Raw genomic sequence first — 26,573 nt, forward strand, 5'->3', positions numbered from 1 at the left:
TAAAAAAAAACTGAAAAAATTGAGTTAGTATATTTGCAAGTTGGTATTTCTACCACTTCCGCAAAACAGCCACACTAAAGTAGTGAAAATCCAAAAGAAACAAAATCTAATAAGTTTAGCGAGAGAGGGGTGCATTTAAAGAAAACCGAATAAAAATATCGAGGTCATCGTACACGCAGGAAGCAGCGCAACAACCAGAAGAAACATTTGCCAATTTCTTTTTGTGTGCTTCCGCAAGGACTTGAAAGCAACGGCCCGTCCACGAGAAGAAGAAGCGCTGGGTCGGTCGGTCGGCGTGGTGCGTAGTTAGTTAGTGTTCGTGTGTGTGTGAGTGAGTGAGTGCGAGCGAAATTGCGTATTAAGAAACGAAACAACAACAACTACGGCTCGAAAAAGAAAGCCTCGAAAAACAATACATATATAAAACTGCAGACGCAGACAGCAGAAATTTCCAAAACCCAAAAGCTTTACCGAGTGGTCGCGATTGCTTTACAACAGGAACTACAACAAAAACAGCTAATTTCATGGGTCTGACAGATCAAGATTGGATCGGCTGTGCGGTGTCCATTACGTGCGACGAAGTCTTGGGCGTCTTCCAGGGTCTGATCAAGCAAATCTCTGCGGAGGAAATAACCATCGTACGCGCTTTTCGCAATGGCGTCCCGTTGCGCAAGCAGAACGCCGAGGTGGTGCTCAAGTGCACGGACATACGGAGCATCAACCTCATCGAGCCGGTCAATCAGGATGTGGAGACGCATTCGACGCCCACGGTGATGAACAAGCCCACGCCCGTCAAGTTGCCGCACTTTTCTAACATTCTCGGCAAGCAGCAGCAGTTGCAGCAGCAACAACAACAACAGCAACTCCAATTGCAGCAGAAACAGCAACAGCAGCAGCCAGAACAGGATCTGCCACTGACATCCAGGGGCAAGGCGAACGGTTATGGGCGAGGAGAAGGAAGTGGAAGTGGTGGTAGCAGTGCAGCTACCTCGGCGCTTAGCGATAAAATGCACCAGCTAAAGCTCATGGAGGCGAATGGACTGAATGGCACAAGGAGGTACGAATTACTCCCTTTCTAGTTTTCTCATTTGTAGGGAACAGCCCTTTTTTTTGCCGAGTGTCGGCTCTCAATCGATTGTAGAAGTCTATATACTCCTTTGAGGTCAAGAATTAAAGTGTAGTGGAGAAGATAAGCCTGGGCTCTGAATGCTCCACTCTAATCTTTAAATTCTCTTGGCAAATCCCCACAGAACGCCGCAGAACTCGCGAGCGCCCAGCGCTCAGCAGCAGCAACAGCAGCAGATGTCGACGACTCCGAATAGTGTGGCGGCATTCTTTGGCAACATGATACCGCCCAAGGTAGAAGTGAAGCTGGGGGTTGCTGTTGCAGCCGGCTACATTGGGAACAATCGGGAGAGCTACTGCAGCAGCAGTGCGGAGGGTAGCAGTGGAAGTGGCGAGGCAGCATCGGCGGCAGTCAGCAGCAGGCCCATCGATATCATAAGCAACGGCGATGGATACTACAAGCAGCCGCAGTCAGCTTCAAGCTACGGCAACGGCAGAAGGAATGGAAATGGCAATGGAAACGGCTCTTACACCAATGGCAATGGAAACGGGAATGGAAATGGAAATGGTAACGGCAATGGCAACGGCAAGAATAAACGTAATAGGGTGCGACGAGAGAGTAGCATGCGGCAGACATTTGGCAGCGAGGCAGATGATCCACTGCTCCAGGAAGAGTTTGATTTCGAGGGGAATCTGGCGTTGTTCGACAAGCAGGCCATTTGGGAGAACATCGAGTCGACGCGACCCGATGCAGCGCGGCAAACCGTGAAGCATCATCATCAGCATCAGCCAGAGCAGAAGTATCGTCACGACGAGAACATCCTGGCCAGCAAGCCACTTCAGTTGCGCCAGATAGAGAGCATTTTTGATGGCAGCAAGGACTTTGTGACTGACGATGGGCTGATTATACCAACCGTACCGTCATTTGTGCGCAACAAGATTGAGCTGTGTGCCGAGAAGGCGGGTCTGTCGCTGCAGCGTCAGATTGACATATTGGCGCGCGGGGCCAGCGACCTGGCCATCACACTGCTGGGCGGTGCTAGACGCCTGACGCCGGCCAACAATCATCAGTGGCCCAAGATAGCCATCATTTGTGATGGCGTCAAGAACATGAGGTGAGCAGAGAGCCCCTTTTGCTTGCTGAACAATATCGTATTAATCGAATTTCTTGCAGAACAATTAACATTGGAGCCGCTACGGGCCGACAGCTGGCCTCCCATGGCCTGACCGTTTTGCTGTATGTGGAGCAGGCGCAGCTGGTTGGCCAGAGCGTGGAGATTTCCCTGTTCAAGGCAACAGACAATGTCATAGTCCATGCCGTGGATGGTAAGTGCTTGGAATCAATGAAATTTTCGATTAACCATATTCCCTTCTGTGTTCGATTGCAGCCTTACCGACGCCAGATCTTGTGATATTATCGACTAACGCCGCTACTCTATCGGATGCAATCAAGAATTGGCTCAGGTTAAATCGGTAAGTAGTGGGAGTGCGGGTGGGAGGATTGATCCCCAATCTAAATGGAAACTCTCACGCTGTCTCTCTTTTTTACTTTGCAGCGCCTCGGTGCTTGCCATAGATCCGCCACCGTGTGGTATTAACGATGTGGCAATCAAATACTCTATATTACCTATACTACCATTGAATGGCATATCAACAGCAGCAGCAGCATCATCATCATCGTCGGCTGCAGCAACACCAACGCCCCTACCGAGCACATCTTCGGCTGCTGCAGCAGCAGCAGCAGCAGCAGCAGCAGCGGCTGTTGCAAAACCAGCAACCCCTTCATCAACGAACAATTGTGGCAAATTGTATTTATGTAACTTAGGTATACCGGATAAATTCTATCGTGATTGTGGCATTAAGTACAAAAGTCCGTATGGACATAAATATGTGATACCGATTCACTCAAAGGACTGAAACAACAACAACAAACAACAACAACAACATAACCGACAGCTAACATCTACAACAGCAATCAAATCAATCAACAACAAAAACACCAAACAACTACACTGCACACCCATCCTCACAAACACTCACACCCACACCCACACACATACACACACTTGTGATGAGATAATCCATCAGTCCATAAATTTCCTGTGAATCTAGCTCTTAGAAGTCCTCTCCTTCTCTCTATCTCTGATATCTAACTCGATTTCAACATTTTGTTCAACGACGCGTATACATTTAGATACTTAAGATAGTTTAAACGCACCCGCCCCCTCCCTCCCCTCTATATTGTATATGTATATTTTAGTAATTATTATATTTTTGCTTTACTCTCTCTTACAACTCGTAATCCTTACAAAAATGCTGCCAACCTATAATTGTATCAATAATTTTTGTGCACTTTCCATTTTTTGAAAACATTTTTCTTAACATTTTGGTTATCCCGTCGTTCTGAAAAGCTAGTCCAGCATTTAAAACAATTTTCAAAAGCTTTAGGAACCAATTTTAAAATTTAAATTTAATTTGCATTCCCATTGCCTCCCAGCATACATCCAGCCTTTAAAACCGTGGTCTTCAAACGTGAATATTCATCAGTAAAATCTTTAAATCAGGCATAAAAAATCGTTTGTAAATAACAATTCTATGGGAAAGATCATGTTAATTATTGTGGAGAGCCAGTACTTGGAGGAGAATGCGCAATAAATGCCAAATTCAATGTCTAATTCTAAGCATTAAATCAACAACTAAATGTACTATACAAAAGCAGAATACAAATCCAAGTATAAAATCAAATCTGTAGATAAGTTAGCTTTTAAGAGATTCCGTAAGAGTTTAAATATGTTAAACAAACAACCAGCAAAAGCAACAGCAACAGCAAACAACAAGCCACAATTCATACCACTCACAGAGATAGAGGATAAACTTTCTATATTGTCTAGTAGATCTATTATGTAAGAGATAATGTGTCGTCGAGAGAGGAGCACACCTTTTTACCCATCGAATACTGGAGAGAGTAAACCACAAAAAAAAACACAGCAGAACAGCAATATTTAAATGTAAATTCCAAACTGTAGATCGAGGAATTTTATATCAAGTTAAATCCAATCAAATAGTTCAAAATGTTTAATCAACAAAAAACAATTTAAACTTAATATCTAAATGAAATGAAATTGTTGTATAAATAATAATTAAAGTAAATTAGATTCTAAAGCTCATTCATGTTGATGATCATCAAAGCAAATTCGATTTCCTAGATTTCCATTCATTATAGAGATAGTGTGTAACTGAGAGTTATAGCCGGGCCCCTCCCACCCCCCGTCCGCAGCGACTGTTTTGAGTTAGGAGTAGGAGAGCCAAGACAAGAGACGAGATCTTGAACTAAGGATGTACTAAGTGGAGAAGCGTTGGAGCAGTTGAGAAGGTTTTCCAATCCACAAAACACCAACAAGAACAAGAACAACAGTACAGAAACACGCCAGAAACCTCCCAAAAGTCGAGAAACAATCCACACATTTTTGGGTACTCGCTTTAAAATTGTAAAAATATTTATCTATTATTCGGGCCAATTGAAATTGTTAAACATAAAAGAATGAAGACCTAATTTTAAATACGTATCGTATATATATATACATACCTATATAGATATAAAGGAAAAGACAAACAAATTGTACAGAAATTCTCTTTTGGAACAAAAACAACGTGTAAAACTCAAAATTAAGGAGAAACTAGAAAAGAAAACAAATCAAAAAACCTAAAATATATACAAAACAACACCGACCGGAAAGCAAAGCCCTTTCAAAACGAAACAGCAATATTTAAAATACAAACAACACCGAGAAGCCTTCTCATGGAAGAAACAAAACTCTGCCCCCATACATTTGTTTTTTCTTGGGGGAATTATGCTAAAAACTTAACAGATATGGGATTCAACAGATCCATCTAGGGTCTGGATGCAACTGGATCAGAGGCGTAAACTGAAAGATGTGGGAACAGATGATTTATTTTTACTTTTACTTACTTTCACAACATGGTTCCATAAGTCCCTCCCGCAACTAACTTCCAAGTAGAGCCGGATCGAAATATACTTTTTCTTCTCATAGAAATAACTATCTTTACTTGGACTTAGCAAAGATTTATCTCATTTTACCTCATTCTCTAGTTTTGTGTCGAATCGTGGTTTCTGCGAGACTCCTATTACTCGTATACGGCTTGGTCTTAATCTTCTCAGATTTTAGAGCTCAATACAGCCTTGAAACTGATATTTGCTACCTGATCAGTGATCAGATATGCACATATGTCGTAGATGTCCACAGTAAGCAGGTAAGCACAAAAAAGAGGGTAGACAATCCCACAAAACTCTCGGATAAGTCTCGTCTGGTTTTTCTTTGGCTTATCAGTATTCGCTATCCGTCTCTCTTGTTCTCTGGCAGATTTATCAAAAGAAAGGTATAAAGGTATTTTAGACCTTTTTAACCATGATATCATATCTACATACATAAGTACACTTTTCTTGGGGAAACCCTCCCCCTGCAGTTCCAAACTAAAATAAACGACAGATCATTATAATTCAAGTGCAATTTTATTACAATCCACTTACATCAATAAAGATAAAAGTTAATATAGATTTCGTGTGTGTGTGTGTGTGTTTGTTTGCTTGTGTGTGTTTCTGTGTTGATAACTTGAGAGTGTGTGTGGTGTAATCGTGTATGTTGACTTAAGAGTAGATAAAAAAAATAATAATAGCCATTGTATTGGATAATAGGTAGTAGACATATAAGACAGATCAGATAGAAAATTGAGTTAGAGTTTTTATTTGTTGGTATTGATAATTCTTACCCACTGTTAAACTAGGCCAAACACAAACAATCTCTTTTTATACATACATATTGAAGCTCTTTCTCTCTTTCACAATTATCCCACTACAATCCTTGGCTGTCGAAAGAAACGAACGAACGAAAACGTTAGCAGAAAGCCCAGGCCCAGGCCAACAATAATTGGTTTGTATATTTATTATAATGATTGCTATATTGTAATAGTTATATAGTAGTTTTGTTTTGTTTTATTTTATTTTTTTAGTTGACGACCCGAATACTCACAGATGGGCATGAAGTATGTACTTGATCTGTGTGGCCCCCAGAGGCTGCATCGATTCTGTGGCATTTGCAGAGCAGAGAGCACCACCATTTGGCATGAGAAATACGAGATTATTGTATGTTAAAAACTCCTTTAAACCGCTACGAGAGTTTATAGTAAAAAGAATACATATTTTCATTTTGGTTTTCTTTGTATTTTGGTTTTTGGTTCAGAGAATGAGAGTAGATTGAAGGAATACGTACGTTGGGATCTGCATCTCCGACAACCCCTATAAAAGCCTTCTGTCTGTCTGTCTGCTTACGGTTGAGTATTGTATATATATTACAGTATACATACGTACCACACTGCGATCTGCGATCTCTAGATCATTTCATCATTACCATATCATATCGTACATATATCATTTCTTCTCTAACGTTAATACGTACCCAACACAAAACGAAACGAAATACAGAACTCTCTCTTTCTCTCTCTCTCTCTTAACGGCCGGAGTAGATACGTACCCAAAGCTATCGTGTATCATATTGGATTATCTGGATTGGATATTATCTATGTCAAATGCATGTACGAACGAACGAACGAACGAATGAGTATATAGTATCTGCCAAGACAACACTAACGTTAATGCTAGAGTAGGACGTACGTACGTCTTCTGGTGTTTAAATGGATATTTATTTACTCAATACGTACCAAAAAAAGCTGAGTGTGGGCTGCAAAATTGTGGAACTTCAAGTAGAGAAGATTACAGATAGAGAAAGAGTTTTTATATATGGTTGAGGCTTACCCCAAAAGCTCGTACAGCGATTCGCCTCGGTTGGAATCAATAAAGAGAGATAATAGAGCTAAGAGCTGGGAGTATATTACGAGTATATTACGAGTCGAATGGGTTTGTACAGTGTTACCAACTAGTATAAAAAGGTCCCTCCTTCACAGCTACATATATATGTGCTATATAAATATAGCTCCTTCATGCCCGATATTCATAGAGTACTATATCGGGTACTATATCATTCTGTTGAAGCAAATGGCTCGCTAGGCAGTCGGAGGACTGTACTGTCAGTTTGAGGAGGTCCTCTCCTAGTTCTATGTATATATGTATGTATATTCTACAATATCAAATATCTATACTAAAATTGGCAACACTGTGATGTGATGTCGTTCGGGGACTGGGTGGTGGGTTCTTCTACGTTCGGGTGTGTCTCTACATACCAAAAAACCCCTCTCAACGAGGATCGAGGGACTATCAAATCATTATCATATGCACTCTCATATATGTATGTATGCTTCGGTAAGGCCATTTCTCTCTCTCTCTCTCTCTGTCTCGCTTTTGGTCGGGATTAGTTTTAATTTTTGTTGGATTGGATTGGATTGGGTTTTTCGGTTTGGTTAACAGAGCTTAGGCTTTATTCGGTCTTAAGAGGTTGGGAGAGTAAGATAAAAAATAAGAGATTATTAACAATTTACAAATGTTCATCTCTACATCGGAGTGTCTGTCTGAAGGAGCGGCTATATTAATTTATTATTCCAGGGTTTCTTCTTTTTAATTTCTGAGTGCTTCATTAGTGTTCTCTTAGTTTCAGATTATAGTGCCTGTTTTTCTGTTTCTGATTCGGATTATTTCTACGTACGTGCGCAGGGGGCCTCTCCTAACGGCGGTAGCGCTCGCGGGAGTAGGAGCGCCGTCTGTTGTTGTTGTTGTTGTGGTGATTGTTGTTGCTGCTATGATTGTTGTTGTGATTACCAGCGAAATGATTGTAGTTTCGCCTCTCGCCACGCGGCGATCGGTCTCTGGAACGAGAGCGACGTCTGTCATCCCGGCGATCGCCGCCACCACTGCCTCCTCCACCGCCGCCACCAAAGCGTCCTCTGTCGTTACGCATATGGCGATCCCTGTCCCGTCGTCCATCGCGCTCTCGGTCGCGATGATCCCGGCCGTCATTGTTGCGATTGATGCGATCATTGTCGCGTCCACCGCGCTGCCCACCGCCGCCGCTGCCACGGTCCGGTCCCTCTGGCGCCTCCTTGGACGAACGCTCAGTGCTGCCTTCGGCCTTCCCATTGCTGCTGCTGTTGCCTCGCTCCCGGTCCCGGTCGCCGCGCTCCGATTCCCGTTGACGCTGGCGCTCCCTGGAACGCGAGCGATGCACCCGGGATCGGCGGTCCAGCTCACGGCCACCTACAAAGTAGCGATTTCTGCCGCCTCGGCCCTCCTCGTCACGATCTGGTATCTTACCCGTGCGCTTCAGCTCGACCTTGCGCGGGGCAGCGGTCTTCTCCAGTTCGATCAGCTTCTCTCGAATGGTGAGGAAGCCGAGATGCAACTTACCACCAAAGTGGTCCGCCAGACGGATGTCGTTGTCGTGGATCCCCAGGTATGCGGAACAGACCTCGCAGACGCGCAGCTTCTGCTGCTGGTAGGTAGAGGCGGGCATCGAGGTGCGGTACTCGTGCTCGGCCTTGACCTTCTTGCTGCGCAGCTCGTCGATCTCCTTCATCAGCTCCATGCTGTCCTCCACTTCACCGGCCTCGCCCAGGGCCTCGGCTTTGGCCAGCTTCTTGCCGATCTCCTCGGCGAGGGCGTGGACGGCATTGGCCTTCTCGGCCACCTCAGCGGTCAGCTCCTCCTGCGTCTCCTTCAGCCGCTGCTTGGCCGAGTCTGTGCGTCGGTCGCAGTCCGCAATGAAGGCCTGCAGGTGCTCCATGGCCTCGATGTCGTAGTAGAAGTCTCGCGACTTGGCCGCACTCTCGTAATCTGCACGAAAAGCCAGATCATGCACTTTGGGACACTCACCGAGATCCATGCGTGTGGATGCCAGTATGTCGTGGGGGCAGCAGTCCAGAAGGAACGACTTGCAGACGCGTGTATCCGAAAACTTCAGCTGTCGCTCGTCCCCGTTACGGGTGGTACCCATTAACTGGTCCAGCATAGCCCGCATCTGATCTGTTGCCGACATTTTGTTGCTTGGAGCGCTCATCGTAAATGTTCCCGACTAAATTAAACTTTCGACAGCGAATTCAAAGGGAGAGCGTGATGCAAATTCTAAGCCCTGAAAATTTTTTCTGTGTTAGTGATTTACAGATAAAATATACGGTCTGACCCTCAGAAACATACCGAAATATACCGACAAGTTATTTGCCCTAATATTTTATCACATTCCTCGATTTTGATATTCGGTTGAATATTACTAGCTAGTTAGAACCCTCCGCCCTGTACACAAAATTGTACCCGATAATCTAATCAATTTTGTGCGGGATTGGCTAATTCTAAGTACTCATCTTTATTGGATTGTTTATAAAATAAGGTTTAAATAAAAAATGTCAACAATAATGTCCGCTAAATTAATTTTGTTTTATGGTAACTACACGATAACTACACAATTGCTACATATTAACTACATTTTTATGTAGTTATCAAAAGCGACACCTGAAGGGTAAATGTGTAACTTTCAGAAATTGTTGGCCCTTGGAACCGTTAGTGTGAAGAACCTCCACTATCCTGTTTTTGACATGCTTTTTTCACGATATTTTTGAATAAATTGAGATCTCGAAGGCACACGATCAGGTTTTCGACGCTGATCACGAATACTAATTCGATGTGGCCAGGTACATTTCTACATTGGTGCTTTGGACATAACGCGTCTTAAAATATACTGGAAAATACTAGAGAATACAATAAAAAGTATACAACTTGTAAGGTGTGTGACATAGACAAGGTGTCTAAAATCAGTGTGACTGTGGATATAAGATATACGGTCAGACTCTCAGAAAAATACCGTAAATACACCGACGAACTTTTTCCCTACAGGTGTCGCCTTTTGTAATTACATTAACATGTAGTTAATATGTATCAAATGTGAATTTAGCGCGTAGTTACTACTAAGGAAATTAATTTAGTGGAAATTTTTGTTAACCGGTTTTGCTTTAAGCCTATTTTATAAGCAATACAATAAAGATGAAAACTTCAATTTAACCAGCCTTGTAGAAAACCGATTAAATAATCGGATAAAATTATGAGTTGAAAGCTGACGGGTCTTTCTAGCTAGTAATATTCGACGGAATATCATTAATGAGGAATATGTATAAAAGAAATTGAATTCGTCAGTATATGTACGGTATATTTTTTAACTGAGTCAGTATATTTCTGAGGGTCGGATGGTATATTTTAGCAATAAATCCGTGACACTGCTTCCAAATTTTTTAAACGAGCGGGTCGCCGTACGCTTTGCGTCGCGTTAATTTTTATTAAATTGAGCAAATCGTTTTGCTGATGTACACTTGTATGCGTACATTAAAAAAATAAATAGAATTGGCCGCATTTGCGAATCGCTGGGCTGTGAACAAGCTTGAATTAAGCGACCAAATTGAAGTGCATTTCGGGTTCGTTCCGAGACACGGTTCAAGAACTGCGTCGTGTTGTGCGTGTTGTTGTTATTCTTTGGGTTGGGTTTATAAGTAGAAATACTTATTTTTAAACAAACTCGTGGTGGGTACTCGGGCGGCGATCACATAAATGAATAGTACATAAAACATTGTTGCAGCATTCAGCAATTTTGGTGTAGCAGAAAGTTTCGTGCCAAAATAAATGATCAAAAACGAGTTTTTGTTTGAGTGCAAATCTGTGTTAGTGGAGAAAAGAAAACAATTCGCACAGACTGACGAGATGTTGTAAGCATTTAAAAATATATGAATATATATGTATATGGCGAATGAAAGGTGTCAGTGCCATCCGAAATAAATCAGCCAGGGCAGGGCGCTGGAAACTACGAAAGCAAAACGTGTAAACTAATTGAGTGTAAATTGAGTGCATTCCTTACTGCAGTTGATTTGAGTGGAGGCACATAGACAGATAGGCCCCAGGCCACTCAATTTCGGTTGAGAAGAAAAGTAAGTTTCTACTAAGATTAGTTAATTTTAATGCCTTTTGGTTAAACAAATAAAGGAAGCTCTTGAAATGTGACACACTATTCGCCATTAATGGGGTTTACAAAAGTTCCACTTGGCTTTTGAGTGTGTTTATGGCCCTTCTGGTTGTGTGTGTGTGGCGTGTGTGCCTGTGTGCGTGTCAATTAGCGTTGTTAAGCGAGCACTCCAAGAACAGTTAAACCTGTTCTGGTTTCTCTTTCTTGCGTGCCTTCTTCTTTTGGTTTACGGCCTTTCTTTCTTCTGCCTTTGGCATCGCCCACTCCACTCTCTTTATTTTTCTTGCATTAAATTGGCAATAATATGAACTCGCCTTCTCTTTCTGCTTAGTAGTATTCCCCTGTCGCCGATAGCCCGCATCCTCTGCGTTCCAGAATCTGCGGAAGTTTCCAGCGGGGGCTACTGGCGTGCATCAGCCGTCGAGTAGATTGAATGGGAACGCTGCCAGCATATATGTACTATGTGTGTGTGTGCCCAACTAACGCAGACAACTGCGTTCTAGAATGAAATATTAATTCATTGGATACGCACACACAGATCCCCCTTCATCGCTCTCTGTTTCCCTCGGAGGGTGGCAGGGTACTGGGGTCTACGCTGCTCGGCGCTGGCCTGTATCTAATCGCGCCTGCCTTGCTGTGTACCCACTGTAGATGCATATGTACATACAGTTGTTAATCAATGTCCGTTGATTGTCGCATCGTTGCTTGAAGGGGAATCCCCCTAATATTAAAGATGGGATCCTATGCCAGAGCAGAACGCAATACTTTTCATATCCCACCTTGGGTTTCCTTAACCAATCCCATAACTTTCGACATTGACAATGAGGCTTCATCAGCATTCGTTCGCTCACAGTCATTATCATAATGATGATGATAATGATTATAATGTGCATGTGTGTGGTGTGTGACTCTCGTTTAGGACCTGAGCTCAAAAGTGCAATGCACGGCAGAAAAATCAACACGAGCTGATTCAAGGGGTAAAGATATGTATCTTTGGCACACCGAAGTGCCGACACTCTTTCAATGAACCAAAGGCTAACAATCTGCGGATGATGGGAGAGGTGCAGAGAATACAGAATATATGGCTGTAATAGGGATATCGTTTATGCCTCCTTCTCTGTGGAGTGTAACAAACAGCTGCACAGAACTGTAATATCCTCTGCTCTGGCATAAACGTATGAAATGTGCTGAAACGGCACTAAAGAGAGCACGCTCCATACTCGGGTGTGTCGTCTGGGATCGACCAGAACAAACCCGTGTAGAGAGTAGAGAGAGCGGGGTAGGCTGCGGCGGGCTGCGGCTGTAGTGCTCCAAGAGATGAGACAAGAGTCTCCTCCATTATCCATTAGTTATCCATTGCGCGACGCTCTGTAAGTTACCGAAGGACTCGGAGGATGGAGCTTCCATTGTCAGTTCTCTCTCCTTCCTTTTCCGTTTTTCCTGATGGATTATCCAACATGGCCGCGCTCCCGCCGTATTGTTGCAGTTGCAGTGCACTGATTATGCAAAATGCAATTCTTGATGGCTGTCTGGTGGCGTATCTTCTGTCATGGCATGCCGTAGCGTGGGTTCCACCTAGTTCTAGCGGCTCTGCGGGGTGTTCGTTCCGCTGAAAAGCGGTTGCACACACTTGCGAAGGGGAATCTAGGAAACTTTCGGGCTAGAAATATGAGAACCGATTGCTAATTGGCCAATACAGCGGGCACATTTACGGGCAAAGAGGTGTTGTCTGTATGCGAAATGGATTTGGAAAGCTGGCGAAGCAGCTCCAAACGATTGTTGGCTGTCGCTGTCGCTGTCGCTGTCTCTGTCGCTGTCTCTGTCGCTGACGTGGCTGTACATCTGTTTTCCTATTGTACTTTGGATCCAAAATTGAAGTTTTGATGACATCGCTTCACAAACACCAGTACTGTTGGCTCCCATAATGCCTCCATTAAGCGGAACTTAATTAAAATATAAGTTCGGAGTATCTTGCAAGCAAAGTCCGTATTACGGAACCCTCTGGAATGAAATTCCAGCGGTTTTACGGCAGCCTGTATCTCACGCTCTGCGGCCAAAACATTTGTTGTTTATTATTATTGTTTTTGCATTTGGTTGTGTGTGCTTCCGAAAGTGTTTTATCAGCGTTTTGCCTCTTGGCTAGGCGTTAAATTACCAACAACTGTGGATATGAAACATTTGCACTGCCTGTGCGGATCTACATATGAGATTGTGTTTGGGTTTGGGACTGCCACTGGTACTCGGACCGTGCTGTGTTTATTCATAAGACTTTGATTTCCATATCCAAAGTACAGCTCGAAGCTGGAGTCCGTAGAGATGTGTCTTATGTGCAGAATACACATACATATATGTACATATGTAGAGTACATATGTATTTATATTAAATAAAGCACGATGTTCTTTGTTTGTGCTTTAATCAACTGCGCAATATTGAGGGAGTGTGCTATATATCCCAGAGTCGGATACGACACCCCCCTCTATGTACAGCACAAGCAGATTGTGACCGCGACATACACACGTATGTGAATATGTATGTTCTTGTGTGGAGGCTTTAAAGGAGTAAACGAACTCTGCAAAAGACAGTACTTTCCAAAGGTTATGCGTCCGTTAATCATCACTTGGAGTGCAGAAAAAAAGAGAAAGAATAAGCTTTTGATGTTGTCTAAAAGTAGAACCAATCGAGTGGCTAGTTCCTTCTAGCGGCACTCAAGTCTCAAGCCTTTCCGCCTCAAGGGGATTAGTCATACATTTGATATATTTAAGTACTCAAGAAGTATTGTGGAAAACAGGAATAACAAGGAGCAGACACAGATGTTAACCCGCGACTAGCTTTTATGGGACGTATCGTAAACAAATCATAACTTATCAATTAGCCACCCATCTATCGCTTATGCAGTACCCGATTAGAAATCATTCACAGTGAAGTGAATCATTCACTCGCATTATTGCTGTTTGTGCAACGGAAAGGAGGGAAGACACTGTGGCGATTGCGAGTCAACAGAGGAGTGGAATGATACCCCGCGTGGTCCCTCCGGCTGGGAAAACCACTCCTGCCTGAACACAGCTCATATCGCACCGCAGTAGCCGAACTTAATTCGAGCAGATCATCTGAATGAGTGGAAACGAGTCCAGATACTAGTAGGAGTGCGTAATGAATCACACAGACCAGATGCTGTCCATAATGAATTGAATCGATGAATGAATGGAATAGTCAATGTAGCAGATATTAACAAGCACGTTTTTCCATTGAAAAGATCTCTCTCTCTCTCTGTCTGTCTGTGTGTCAGATACAGATAGTTTTTCGCTAAGCGTCTAGCCGTCGAGATTGGCGTGAGTCATTCACGACATTTCCATTTAAACAAATAAGTAAATGGCAAATGAACTTGTTTTTTTTTTTCCTTCCCTGTTTCCAATAAAGAAATCAAGAAACTTTTCTCTCACTTTCATAATGCACGGGGGGGGGGGGGGGGGGGGGGGGATTGTATTAGGGCGTTCTTATCTTCTAGGAGATGGGAGTGCAGTCCCCAGTACCCCAGCAGAGTCATCTGTAAATCCTAATGCACTTCCCCTCCGTTTGCTGTTCGGCTGAATCCAATTACTCGTTTACTCGTATTTACCCGGACAGAAGCTCTATTATTATCACTCTCGAGCCCATGACCGGATTACGCATCCTCCCGTCTCTCGTTGCCCACCAATTGGTTTACCCTAGCATGTGGGGGGGGGACTTGATCTGGTCATCCCATCACGAACATATGTTCGATGTTCGAGGATTATCAGCTCTTATCTCCTTCTGGCCGTCGTCTGTAATCTCTGGTGCCTGCGACCTCTGTCCGGGTCGCTGATTATCGCTGACACGGACCTGTGTATCTCAAGGGTTTGTCAGGGAAAGTTCTTATCCATTTTCCAAGATTTCCGCGATGATTTATTGCCCACCTTTCAAGTCTTTGTTCTGTTCAAAGTAAAGCCAAAAGCAGGGACCCAATGGGCTCTCAATAAAATAATAATTAATTTGTGATGTTTATTATTGATGTAAAACGACTAGCAGCTGCTGCATCCATCGATGTTCTGTTGTTCTGCACTTTGCCGTAATTGAATTTTTTATAGTATTTTGGCCCGTGCTCGTGCTTCTCCATCACAGGTGGCCCCTTTGTTGGTGGCGCCACTTGGCAGTGGCAGTGGCAGTGGCAGTGACAGGGGCAGGGGCACACGCGATTTCTGGGCTAATGACAGCCTTGGCAGTGAACTGATGTTTTGTTGATGCTTCGACCACACCCAGAGAAAAGAGCCCCGATAGCCGCGATAGCCGCGATATGCAAATGTATGCCGATATGGGGAAGTGGAAATTCTATAAAGAAAGTGTTGCATGTTACCATTAAACATTTTCATATTCAAATATTCTGTTTCAAATAAAAATATTTATATTTTAAATCCAAGCTCACATTTCTCTTAGTGTACGAGTATGGAAGCAGTGGAAGGTCCCCACCTGGCGATTAAATGAATCAGATTTGCAGTGCATGCCCCCGCATGTCCCCCCGCATGCCCCCACCCCCACGCTGCTGCCACAAGCCAACAATTAGCGGCAGAGGCTTTTTGTATAAAGTGGAGTTATGGGAGCACGATGGGAGGGAGAGCTCTAATTGCTGGTATTTTCCACAAATCCACAGACGACATTGTCGGGGCATGCTTCACTTCATGTCGCTACAGACTGTAATCACAAATGGGAATATCCATAGCCGGGCGAAAGGGCTGCACCGGACCGAGTCTTATGCAATCGGTTCGGTAATCGGATCCCAAGAAGAGCCGGCGCCTCCCTTGGCCCCCTTCGCACAGGTAGACTTGACCCTGTTTACATATGGGGGCTTGCTCGGGTTACCCGTGTGGCAAGGGATTGAAATCGGAGGCGTACCCCAACCAGCGCCCAAGAGAGCCCTGAAAATGGATGCTTCTACGGATTCTGGATCAGGGATCATGGATCACGGGTCGTGGATCTTGGATGATGACGCTTTTGTTGTGTTGTTTTGATCACTGATCACTGAATCAACACGAGTACAGTGAATATTTAATGATTCATTTGCTGCCGCATCTGGTGGATTCCGTGCCTCCGAAGTGCGTATGCGGGGGCCTGCAATTGGGGGCAACAAAGGCCCCACGGCTGCCACAATCGCTGCTGCAGCGGAAATGTTTTGCTGCTGCTGCATGCTCTCCTCCTCCGTTTATCATTGAATAAATTGCAGAACAAATATGCAGCGAAATAAAAATAATAATAATAAATGCAATCACGGGGTTGAGGGATGAGCAAGTGGCCTCCCGTCCAAATGGAACGGATCGTAAGAAAGCATATATTAAATATACACGATATATATGCATAAATGATATATCTGATCGATTGGAAACTCTTGTGTTTGTCTTCTCGTGTTCCATTTCCCCTCTCTCTCTCAGTCTCTTTCTGTCTCTCTCTCCTTCTCTGTCTCGCTCTCTCTCGTGGGAATTGACTTTGAATTTCGAATATTTCGGTAACTATTTTCATTGCGGCCAAAAACGGAGAGACGATTCCGTGCATTGCGATGCCAGCATCAACGAAAATAGATGCCCAAATGGAAGTGCAAACATCTCTGAGGGGAGGGGTGGAGTGCCGGGCGTGTGGCCGTGTGTCTTCTGTCAGTGTGTGATTGGATACTGCTTGCTGCTTTCTGCTCGATGGCTGCCCCCTAGAGCACGAGGTGCAGGCGTATCTGGAACACCAGCTGCTCGACGGTCTTCTTCAGGAGCGCCGCCAGGGACAGGATGAATCCCAGGAGGCTGAGGGAGAACAGCCAGGGCGTGGTCATGAGCACGGCAAAGAAGACGAGCGTCTCGTCGCCCCGGGCATTGGCCATGCGCCACAGCAACTGGCGCTGGATGGTGCGCAGCTTGAACTTGCTGTTCCACAATCGGTGGCGCTTCGAGCCGACGGTTTCGTTGAAGCCCACGGTCTTCTCGACCAGCCAGAACACCGCGCAGCACAGCAAGTGCAGCACCAGCAGCACCAGCAGCACGACCTTGACCACAGCGGTCTCCAAGACGAGGTGGTACAAGGCCACCATGCGCTGACGGTGCTCCGGCTGCATTGTGGGAGAGCTCCTCCCACTCCGAGCTGAACTCGCTCTGGCTCTGACAGGAGCACGACTCCTCCTCTTGGTCCTCCTCGGTGGGCATCGAGTAGTCGCCCTCGTAGTCGCCCTCGTAGCGGCAGTCGGAGTACTCTTCGTGGGGGTCGTCGTAGTAGTCTCCGCGGCTGTCCGGAGAAGCGCCGCCTGTCCAGAGGGAGCTCAACACGGGCGGTGGTCCCATCGAAGCCATCTGTGGCACAGCATTGAATCTGCAGGGGAGCCGGGGGTAAGTTATGTCCTGGGGGGAAGGGGAGTCTGGGCTGCTGCCGCTCACCCATCTGAATCCCCCATCGGAGGGATGGTGGGGGGGATGAGCGTGACCAATTGGACCCATTGGGCGGGACAGCAGAGGACTGGTGTGGATTTGGCCTAGGAAGGGCATCGCATTGAGTCCATTCTTGTCGGCGGAACCTTCGGGGGGGACCTGCAGCCCCGGCTGCTGCTGCTGCTGCTGCTGGTCGGTAAAGTCGAAGGATCCCATGGATCCGAAAATACCCCGCGAGCGGGTGAATGGGGAACGTGGATTGTTAATAGTTGGATTCATCTTATTCCAGCACCTGTAAGGAAATATTCGTTCATGGGCTTTGTTTTGTATTTGTATTTTTATTTACTTTATGTTCCCTGTGCTTTCGATATTTGCTGCCGTTCTCTGTGTTGTGCCGCTCTCTTCAGATATTCGTACTGAATGATTTCCAGAGCCAGTTCTGAACGGCTTCAAGTGATAGTTCAACGCCCACTTCGATGTTGTGTTCCTAACAGATTCTCCCTTCTTTTCAGGTCTCCCCACCCCACCCCACAACGCCATGTTGCGCATAATCCTATTTGGGTGGCTGTTGGCCGGCCCGGCACTCCTGGTCCACTCGGAGCTCACAGAACTAGATGGCCCCAACATATGCAAGAGGCGGGAGAGGTAAGTACTCATCGGAGAGACTAATCACAGGCACTCATCCATCTCCATCCATCCATCCACCCATAGCTACCCCGTGGAAGTGGTCTACACGGAGCTGCAGTCGTACCAGGAGCGTGGCTCCAACTGGTGCCTCACCATCCCGCCACGCTGCTCCACGTACCGCATCAAGAATCGGGTGGTAAACAAGACCAAGACAATCATGAAGAACCGCATTGTGCGCGACTGTTGCGGTGAGTCTTGCGGGACTTTCGAGTCCCTACGTGCCCCGAGCCTGTATTTTCACGATCTACGATCTACATTCCAGATGGCTATGTGTCCGGCGGCGGGGAGTGCGTGCCCCATTGTACGGACCACTGCGAGCACGGCAGATGCATTGCCCCGGAGAAGTGCAAGTGCGACCATGGCTATGGCGGCCCTGCCTGTGATATAAGTTCGTTTAACCTTTGCTTCCCTTCCCTTCTCTTCCCCGATTAACCCCTTCGTATTTGTGTACAATGAAACGCCTTGGGGGGAGGGGTGCATGTGGGGCTACCTCTGGGTCCCTTTGCTTAGTCCTTTAAAGCCCTTGCAGAGTGCTCTGACAGATTCGGGGCTAGCCATGAGATATACATACGATATATTCCGAACACAAATGCCACAACAGGGGGACAAAACGTAGGACAATTTGGGAGTACATCATACAGAATACGAAGAAGGGACAGGACACACAACATGGACATTGAGGAGGATCTGGACGGCATGCCACCCATCAGCATCGGCACCTTCGGGATACCCAATGACCCGGAACTGCTGGACGAGTACGCGCTGTACCGTCCCTCGATGGGCACCCGGCGGCTGCACAGCGAGAGGCATCGGGAGGTCTACGCAGAGGCCTTCATCGAGCACGAGCGCCTGGGCACCTTGGCCGATCTGTGCGTGCGGGCGCTGGCCAAGAGTCAGGGCACTGTGCACATCGCGGTGCCCGTGCGGGAGGACCCGTTGAAGCTGCGCATCCACTACGACTCCATCGACGTGGACCTGCCGCTGCGGGAGTGCTATTTCGTGGAGGATGTGCGCTACTGGCGGCGCGTGGTGCTGGCCAAGAGCACGGACAAGTCGCTGGCGCAAAAGAAGCTCTCGGAGTACGACTGGCGGGGCAAGGGCATCAGCATCAAGTACGTGGAGATAGTCGAGGCCTGTCCGGCGGCCTTCTGGCCGGAGAGCGAGATGGCCGAGCTGGCGGCACTCGTGCGGGAACATGTGCGCACCATGGACATCCGCCATCTGCAGTCCCTCTCGGAGGAGAGCTTCCAGCGCCACATAGGGAGCAGCGACTCGGAGCCGGACGTCACGTCGGAGGAGTCTGAGGCCCTGTTAATTTCTAGCGATGAGCGCAACACCTCCTCCGAGTGGACAGACGAGCAAGAGGGAGAGTGCTCCGAAGAGCAGTCCACCGAGGAGCAGCCCGACCCGAAGAAGCAGGCAAAGATCAACTTTAATAGAGTGGAAACGGAGGAGGAGGAGCCGGCAGGGGCAGGGGCAGGGGCAGGGGCAGGGGCAGGGGCAGTAGAACCGGCAGTGGTACAGGGCGAAGGAGTCCTGTACCTTCTGGATGACATCCAGGAGGCCAAACGCGTGGCGCGTGCTTCCCGCAACGCCGTGCGACAGCAGCTGCGGCGCTTGCAGGCCGCCAGGAAGGAGGCGCACGAGCAGCGGGTGCACCGTCGCACCGTTATGCGGCAGAAACCCGCCGAGCAGCCTGAGAAGAAGCGCCGCAAGAGCAAGAAGACAGTGATGGGCGTCTTCAGTATGAAGGTGGAGCCCGAGCCGGAGGACGACGAAGATAAGATCGTGGACAGGCGAAATAAGGAGAAGGTGCTGGAGCGCCTCCGTCGCTACGACTTTCCCTCGGAGCACTGCCATCACATCGACCTGAGCTTTGTGCGCTTCTTCGATAACCTCGTCTCGTTCACCCTCGAGTTCCTGGGGCCACACATGGGGCGCGACTTCCACAAGCGGCACCTGCGGTTCTCCACCGAGGACATGGTGCGGCTGGCCAGGGGCCTCCAGGAGCTCGACAAGCTGCAGATCTTCCGCCTGCGCAACAGCCGCATGGACCATCTCAAGCTGCACGTCCTCTGCCGTGTCCTCAAGAACCTGAAGGCCTTGGAAGTGATTGACTTTGGCTACGACCAGATGTCCGACGACTGCGGGGCCACTTTGGGCTCCCTGCTGGAGGGCGGGAGCATGCTGAAGGCCCTGGAGCTGGAGTACAACCAGCTGGACCAGAATGCGGCCTCGGCCATTGGCGCCGCCCTGCAGCAGCGCCACCAGAACGGCGCCAGCGGAGATGCAGGAGGGACGCACCTGCAGTACCTTGGTCTGGCCCACAACCGAATGAGTGACCGGGCCCTGTCGACGCTCATCCACTACATTGCCGGCACCGAGCATGTGGAGGAGCTCAACGTGTCGGCCATTACGGCCCGCAAGGAGGCGGTGTCGGAGAGTATCGGCTTTTTGCTGCGCAACCATCCGCCGCTACGGCGACTGGACATGACGGCTATTCCGCTGAACAGCAGCACGGGTCGGAGACTCATCTGCGCCCTGGAGAGCAACCAAAAGGTCACGCACTTCGACTGCCGCGGCTGCGACCTGGACAGCGACGAGGAGTTCGAGGCAGATATCATAGTGAGGCGCAACGGCTTCCAGACGGACCACTCCTACATCGGGGACGAGACCCAAACAGAGCAGGACATAAGGGAGCACTTCAAGAGCATCAAGCACCCGCTGGTGAAGAAGCTGGAGGACGAGCGCGCCCGCCGGGCGGAGTGCGTCAAGGTGCGTCCCCCTCTGATCAGCACGCCCAGCGACACCACCATCGAGTCCCAGGTGTCGGAGAAGGAGGAGGCCGCCGAGTACGACATTTGGGCGGAGCTGGGGATCAAAACGGCCAAAGCCTCCGTCCCGCAAGAGGTTGTGGAGTCGGTGTCCAGCCACAGCACAGTGCTCGACCTGGGTCCCTTTCACTTCGATCCGAATAGCTTCGATCTGGAGCAGTTCCGGGAACACGTCCAACAACCGGGAATGGGCAATCGCTACTACTACTTCAAGAACCGCAGGGAAGAGCGCTGATCCAGCCTATTATCCCCTCTCCCTTATCCATTATCCATCTAGACATTTCTTATTTTTCTTGGTTCGATTTGAAGTCGATTGAAGTTTTCCGTCAAAATCTAAAGTCGTTAGAAGACCGATACACAACGAAACATTTGTCAGACACTTTACGATTCATTGTGGGATTATTAAAGGATATTCCAGTTCGGAGATATGCACACAGGTTCTTTTGGAATGCCATTAGCCAAGAGGCCTCCAAAGTTGGCGGCACTATCTCTGTAAAACCTCTGCAAGGGTATGCCATCTTCGGCCTGCCGATGATATGCACCTCTGTATAACTGTAGCCTAACTGTTCCTGCTATACTGTTATACTGTATTTTCGATATTGTATGCGCTTTGTAGCTTGTAGCTTCTAGCTTTATTTGGATTATCTCTTTTTATTGTTTTTTGAATTGCAATCTTTAGTCTAACCAAGAGCACACATGCACACACACACATCCTCTGTCACACCTACCCCCCCCACACACACACACACGCGCAGTCCCCCCCGCAGGATCTAGAGGATCTAAATTCACACACGACACGCTCCGGGAGGAGAACTCCTGTGCGTGGCGTGGCTTAGCCGCCAGCAAAGCAAAGCAATACCAATACCAATACCAATACCAATAGCAATAGCAATAGCAAGAGAAAACTGCAAATAACTGTCGCAACATCCTGTCTAACGTCTAGTCCTGTTCTAAGAAAGACAGAGAGAGAGAGAGATTTAGATTACTTATATAACTTTTTGCACGCCAGATTGCCCACCTGGCTGGTACGGACGGAACTGCTCGATGCAGTGCGACTGCCTGAACAACGCCCTCTGCGAGCCCTTCAGCGGGGAGTGCGAGTGCGCCAAGGGCTATACGGGCGCCAGGTGCGCCGATGTCTGTCCGGAGGGGCGCTTTGGCGCCAGCTGCTTGGAGGAGTGCCGCTGTGAGAACGGTGGCAAGTGCCATCACGTCTCGGGCGAGTGCTCCTGTGCGCCCGGGTTCACGGGTCCCCTGTAAGTGACCGCCAGATCGTGGCAAGAGAAACCGAGAGCCCCATACTAATCTCCCCTTCGCCCCCTCCCAATCAGATGCGATATGCGCTGTCCGGACGGAAAGCACGGGGCACAGTGCCAGCAGGACTGTCCCTGCCAGAACGACGGCAAGTGCGAGCCCGAGAGCGGGGCCTGCATCTGCAATCCGGGCTGGACGGGCGACGTGTGCGCCAACAAGTGTCCCGTGGGCAGCTATGGCCCCGCCTGCGAGCTCTCCTGCGAGTGCTACAAAGGAGCACCCTGCCACCACATCAGCGGAATGTGCGAGTGCCCGCCGGGCTACCTGGGGGAGCGCTGCTTCGACGAGTGCCCCCTGAACACCTTCGGCCTGAACTGCACACAGACCTGCAGCTGCGAGAACGACGCCACCTGCGACCGGGCCACCGGCGCCTGCATCTGCAACGCGGGCTGGCGCGGGGATCGCTGCGAGGAGCGGATCTGCGAGAGGGACAAGTACGGGCCGGACTGCAATCAGACGTGCGAGTGCGACATGGAGCACACGGAGCTGTGCCACCCGGAGACGGGACGCTGTCAGTGCAGCATCGGCTGGAGCAGTGCCCAGTGCACGCGCCCCTGCACCTTCCTGCGCTACGGCCTCAACTGCGAGCAGACCTGCAACTGCAAGAACGGGGCCAAGTGCTCCCCCGTCAACGGGACGTGCCAGTGCGCTGCCGGCTTTCAGGGACCAACCTGCGAGGAGAGCTGCCCCCCAGGGACCTTCGGCCAGGACTGCGCCCTGCGCTGCGACTGCCAGAACGGGGCCAAGTGCATGCCGGAGACGGGTCAATGCCTCTGCACCGCCGGCTGGAAGAACATTAAGTGCGACAGGCCCTGCGACCTGAACCACTTCGGGCAGGACTGTCGCAACGTCTGCGACTGCCACAACAATGCCGCGTGCAATCCCCAGAACGGCACCTGCACCTGTGCCGCTGGCTGGACAGGCGAACACTGCGACCGGAAGTGCGATGCGGGCAAGTTCGGCCACGAGTGCAGTCAGAAGTGCCAGTGCGACCAGCACAACAGCCTGGCCTGTGACGCCACCAACGGGCGTTGCATCTGCAAGCAGGATTGGGGAGGTACTATCTGGGATTCCATTTACCTTTCCACGCCCTTACGTCCTCTCACCCCAGATCATTAGTCTCATCCGTTCATGATTCAATAAAGAACAGCTGGAGCAGCTGGAACAGCTCCCAATCGAATCCCTGCAGGATTGCCCCTTCTAACAGACAGATCATAGCACTAACCGATTGCACTCATCCATCGCATCCCATCGCCCCTCCTCTATCCACCTATCCACCTATCTATCCATCATTTTGGCATGCATGTCGTTTGGTTTTACAAATTTTAATTAGCTTTTTCTGGTTTTGCACTGTGTTTCTGTTTCTGTTTCTGGTTTTTTTTTGTCGTCCTGTTGTCCTTGTCTTCTGATGCCCAACACCCAACACCCAACACCCAAGGCGTTCATTGCGAGACCAACTGTCGGACCGGTTACTATGGTGAAAATTGTGATAAAGTTTGCAGATGCCTGAACAACTCATCCTGCGACCCGGACAATGGCAACTGCATCTGCTCGCCCGGCTGGACCGGGGTCGACTGCAACGAGCCCTGTCCGACTGGCTTCTATGGGATGGAGTGCAAGGAGCGTTGTCCCGAGATATTGCATGGTAAGTCGGAGTCGTGCAGGAGTAAATCATCCGTCCATCACTAATAATAAACGTGCTCCCCTGCTTGGTAGGTAACAAGAGCTGTGACCACATCACGGGCGAGATCCTCTGCCGCACCGGATATCTAGGCCTCACCTGCGAGCATCCGTGTCCCGCTGGACTCTATGGCCCCGGCTGCAAGCTCAAGTGCAACTGCGAGCACGGGGGCGAGTGTAACCATGTGAGTGGCCAGTGCCAGTGCCTGCCCGGCTGGACGGGGGCCAACTGCAACGAGTCCTGCCCCACAGACACGTACGGCCAGGGATGTGCCCAGCGGTGCCGCTGCCTGCACCACAAGGTCTGTCGCAAGAACGACGGCATGTGCATCTGCGAGACCGGCTGGACCGGCACCCGCTGCGATGAGGTGTGCCCAGAGGGCTTCTACGGCGAGCACTGCATGAACGCCTGCGCGTGTCCGTCGGCCAATTTCCAGTGCCATGCGGCGAACGGGTGTGTCTGCCGCAGCGGCTACACGGGCGAGAACTGCGACGAGCTGATTGCATCCCAGCGCATCGCCGAAGCCAGCGATGAATGTGAGTCCTACCTCAATGGATTGGATGCCCCTGAAATTCCCCTTATTAATCCTCTCTATACCCTTACTACCATGTGTTCCAGCAGCCGGACGGGCGAGCGTTGCACTCACGATAGTGCTACTCACACTCTTCGCCTGCATTATTTTCGCCGTCTTCTTATACTACAGACGCAGGGTGTCCAATTTGAAAACGGAGATCGCCCACGTGCACTACACGCATGAAACAGGAACCACCTGGCCGCCTAGCAATCACAACTTTGATAATCCCGTGTACGGGATGCAGGCCGAGACGCGCCTACTGCAGAACAATGCGCGGAAGATGAACAACTTCGACCAGAGGAGCACGCTGAGCACCGAATACGGAGGCGACGACTCCAATGCCAGTGGCAGAGGTAAGTGCGATCAGATCGATGTATGTCTATGGATGGTGGCTAACGATTAGATGTGTCCATTCACAGTGGGAAGCTACTCGATCAACTATAACCACGATCTGCTGAACAAGAACCTGAATGCGGACCTAACGAATCCGAATGTGTACAATGATTCCCTGAAGGAGGAGCATGTCTACGATGAGATCAAGCACAAGGAGGGCTACAAGGATCCCGGTACGTTTGCAGACTTTTTATTCCACACTTTTCTCGACGCTTTTGCAACTAATCATGTATTCCACATTTGCATACATTTTGGCCAAAATCAGTGAAAATTTATAGCAAGATTTTGTTTCCGGAGGGTAAGCAATAGTTGGGCATCGATCCTGTGTATTTTAGTGCTTTGTCTGACCCGTTTTCACTCCTGTCCATTGTCTAATGGGAACGCAAGTTTGTTAGTACTAAAACGATTCCTTTTCTTATACTTTTCATAGGGGAATACGATCATCTGGACTACTCGCGACCAAGCACTTCGCAGAAGCCACACTATCATCGCATGAACGACACCATGCTCAACATCAACCACGATGAGGAGAAACCCAACAATCTGAAGAACATGACCGTGCTGCTGACGAAGCCAGAGCCACCCACAGAGCCAGAGCCGCAGCACGAGAGCTTCGACAACACCAACATCGACAATGTGTCGACTGCTTCGCCCAGCTCCAGTCCGGAGTTCCGCAAATAAGCACCATACCACTTCTTCACTCTACAGTCACTCCACCATCCACGTGGAATAGATTTTTTTTTTTTAAGTTGCAACTAATGCGAACCATGATATTTTAAAGCGTCTGCATTTTAGCCTAACTTATTCGATAGCATTTTAGTTGTGTATTGTGTCTGTCTTTTTGTAGAATGAGCGTCTTTCATTCGATATGTAATTGTTTAATAGTTGGTCAGTTCGTTCAGAATATGTCATAGGAGTACGATGTAAGATCTGTATGCTCAATTGTATTTGTACATTTTTATTTAGGGGGCCCTATACAACCCAGAGTGTCGGCCTCACTTTTGTAAATGTCTTTCGTTTTATACACACTTATGCTCATTCGATTCATTATCTAAACGACTAATACCCTAAGCGAGTACGTATTCAAAATAGTACCTATACACCTCTTCCTGTTAAGAAAAGATTGTGCTATCATTGTGCACTGTACACTGTCTGCAGTAGAGCGTCTCCAAGAGAAGGTTACCCATTTTGAAGGTTGCAATAATTTTAAATACGAGTAATATACTGCATATACAAATTGATATCAATAGCATGTTAAGCATATTTTTAGAACTGAATTCGAAGCGAAGTGTTGAAAACATTGGGAGAAACTATTTTGATTACCACGATATATTCAACATACTAAATGTCGATTTTAAGTGTTCCCAAATTGTATTTTGATTGTCTGTAATATAAAAACGATTGGCCAAAATTGTAATTAGCTCCGATTGGTAGATTTTTAGATCGAATATTTACAAGTAGCTTAAATATTGGTATTTTTTGAATACATCAAATTGTTTTCAATGTGTAATCCCAATCCCAATGCATCTTTTTATTCAAAATAGTTAAAAGATTATTGTTCATATACATAATCAGTCTTAGGAAGGCGAAGATATAAAATAAAACAAATATGAATATTTTAACAGACCGTCAACTGAGATTCATTA

At 47.9% G+C, this 26,573-nt stretch overlaps 4 protein-coding genes across 11 annotated transcripts; 3 read left to right on the top strand and 1 right to left on the bottom strand.

Annotated features, from left to right (window-relative positions):
* Positions 1–48: 48 nt before the first annotated feature.
* Positions 49–4,892, top strand: LOC108151386 (enhancer of mRNA-decapping protein 3). Its single transcript, XM_017279961.2, has 5 exons — positions 49–1,057; positions 1,251–2,180; positions 2,240–2,391; positions 2,454–2,538; positions 2,622–4,892. The coding sequence occupies exons 1-5, from the start codon at positions 525–527 to the stop codon at positions 2,980–2,982; spliced, it is 2,061 nt and encodes a 686-aa protein (XP_017135450.2). The 5' UTR covers positions 49–524; the 3' UTR covers positions 2,983–4,892.
* Positions 4,893–5,577: 685 nt separating this feature from the next.
* On the bottom strand, positions 5,578–9,202 carry LOC108151387 (putative RNA-binding protein Luc7-like 1). Its single transcript, XM_033387309.1, has one exon. The coding sequence runs from the start codon at positions 9,084–9,086 to the stop codon at positions 7,758–7,760; it is 1,329 nt and encodes a 442-aa protein (XP_033243200.1). The 5' UTR covers positions 9,087–9,202; the 3' UTR covers positions 5,578–7,757.
* A 1,085-nt stretch (positions 9,203–10,287) lies between these two features.
* Positions 10,288–26,551, top strand: LOC108152175 (protein draper). 8 transcript variants are annotated; one of them, XM_017281299.2, is made up of 12 exons: positions 10,288–10,995; positions 17,957–18,089; positions 18,156–18,319; positions 18,394–18,519; positions 21,975–22,221; positions 22,297–23,336; positions 23,718–23,924; positions 23,996–24,496; positions 24,579–24,887; positions 24,954–25,100; positions 25,193–25,225; positions 25,358–26,551. In XM_017281299.2, exons 2-12 carry the CDS (start codon positions 17,983–17,985, stop codon positions 25,606–25,608), a joined length of 3,132 nt encoding a protein of 1,043 aa, XP_017136788.1. In that variant the 5' UTR covers positions 10,288–10,995; positions 17,957–17,982; the 3' UTR covers positions 25,609–26,551. The 8 variants fall into 8 exon arrangements, with proteins under 8 accessions (XP_017136788.1, XP_017136789.1, XP_017136790.1 ...); XM_017281300.2 differs by having other exon boundaries at positions 24,582–24,887; XM_017281301.2 differs by lacking the exon at positions 25,193–25,225 and having other exon boundaries at positions 10,289–10,995.
* Positions 18,526–21,846, top strand: LOC108152177. The gene has a single exon (XM_017281308.1). It carries the CDS (start codon positions 18,801–18,803, stop codon positions 21,198–21,200), a length of 2,400 nt encoding a protein of 799 aa, XP_017136797.1. The 5' UTR covers positions 18,526–18,800; the 3' UTR covers positions 21,201–21,846.
* Positions 26,552–26,573: the final 22 nt, after the last annotated feature.

This window comes from Drosophila miranda, chromosome XR (assembly GCF_003369915.1).
Source record: "Drosophila miranda strain MSH22 chromosome XR, D.miranda_PacBio2.1, whole genome shotgun sequence".
In the NCBI taxonomy this organism is placed as follows: domain Eukaryota; kingdom Metazoa; phylum Arthropoda; class Insecta; order Diptera; family Drosophilidae; genus Drosophila; species Drosophila miranda.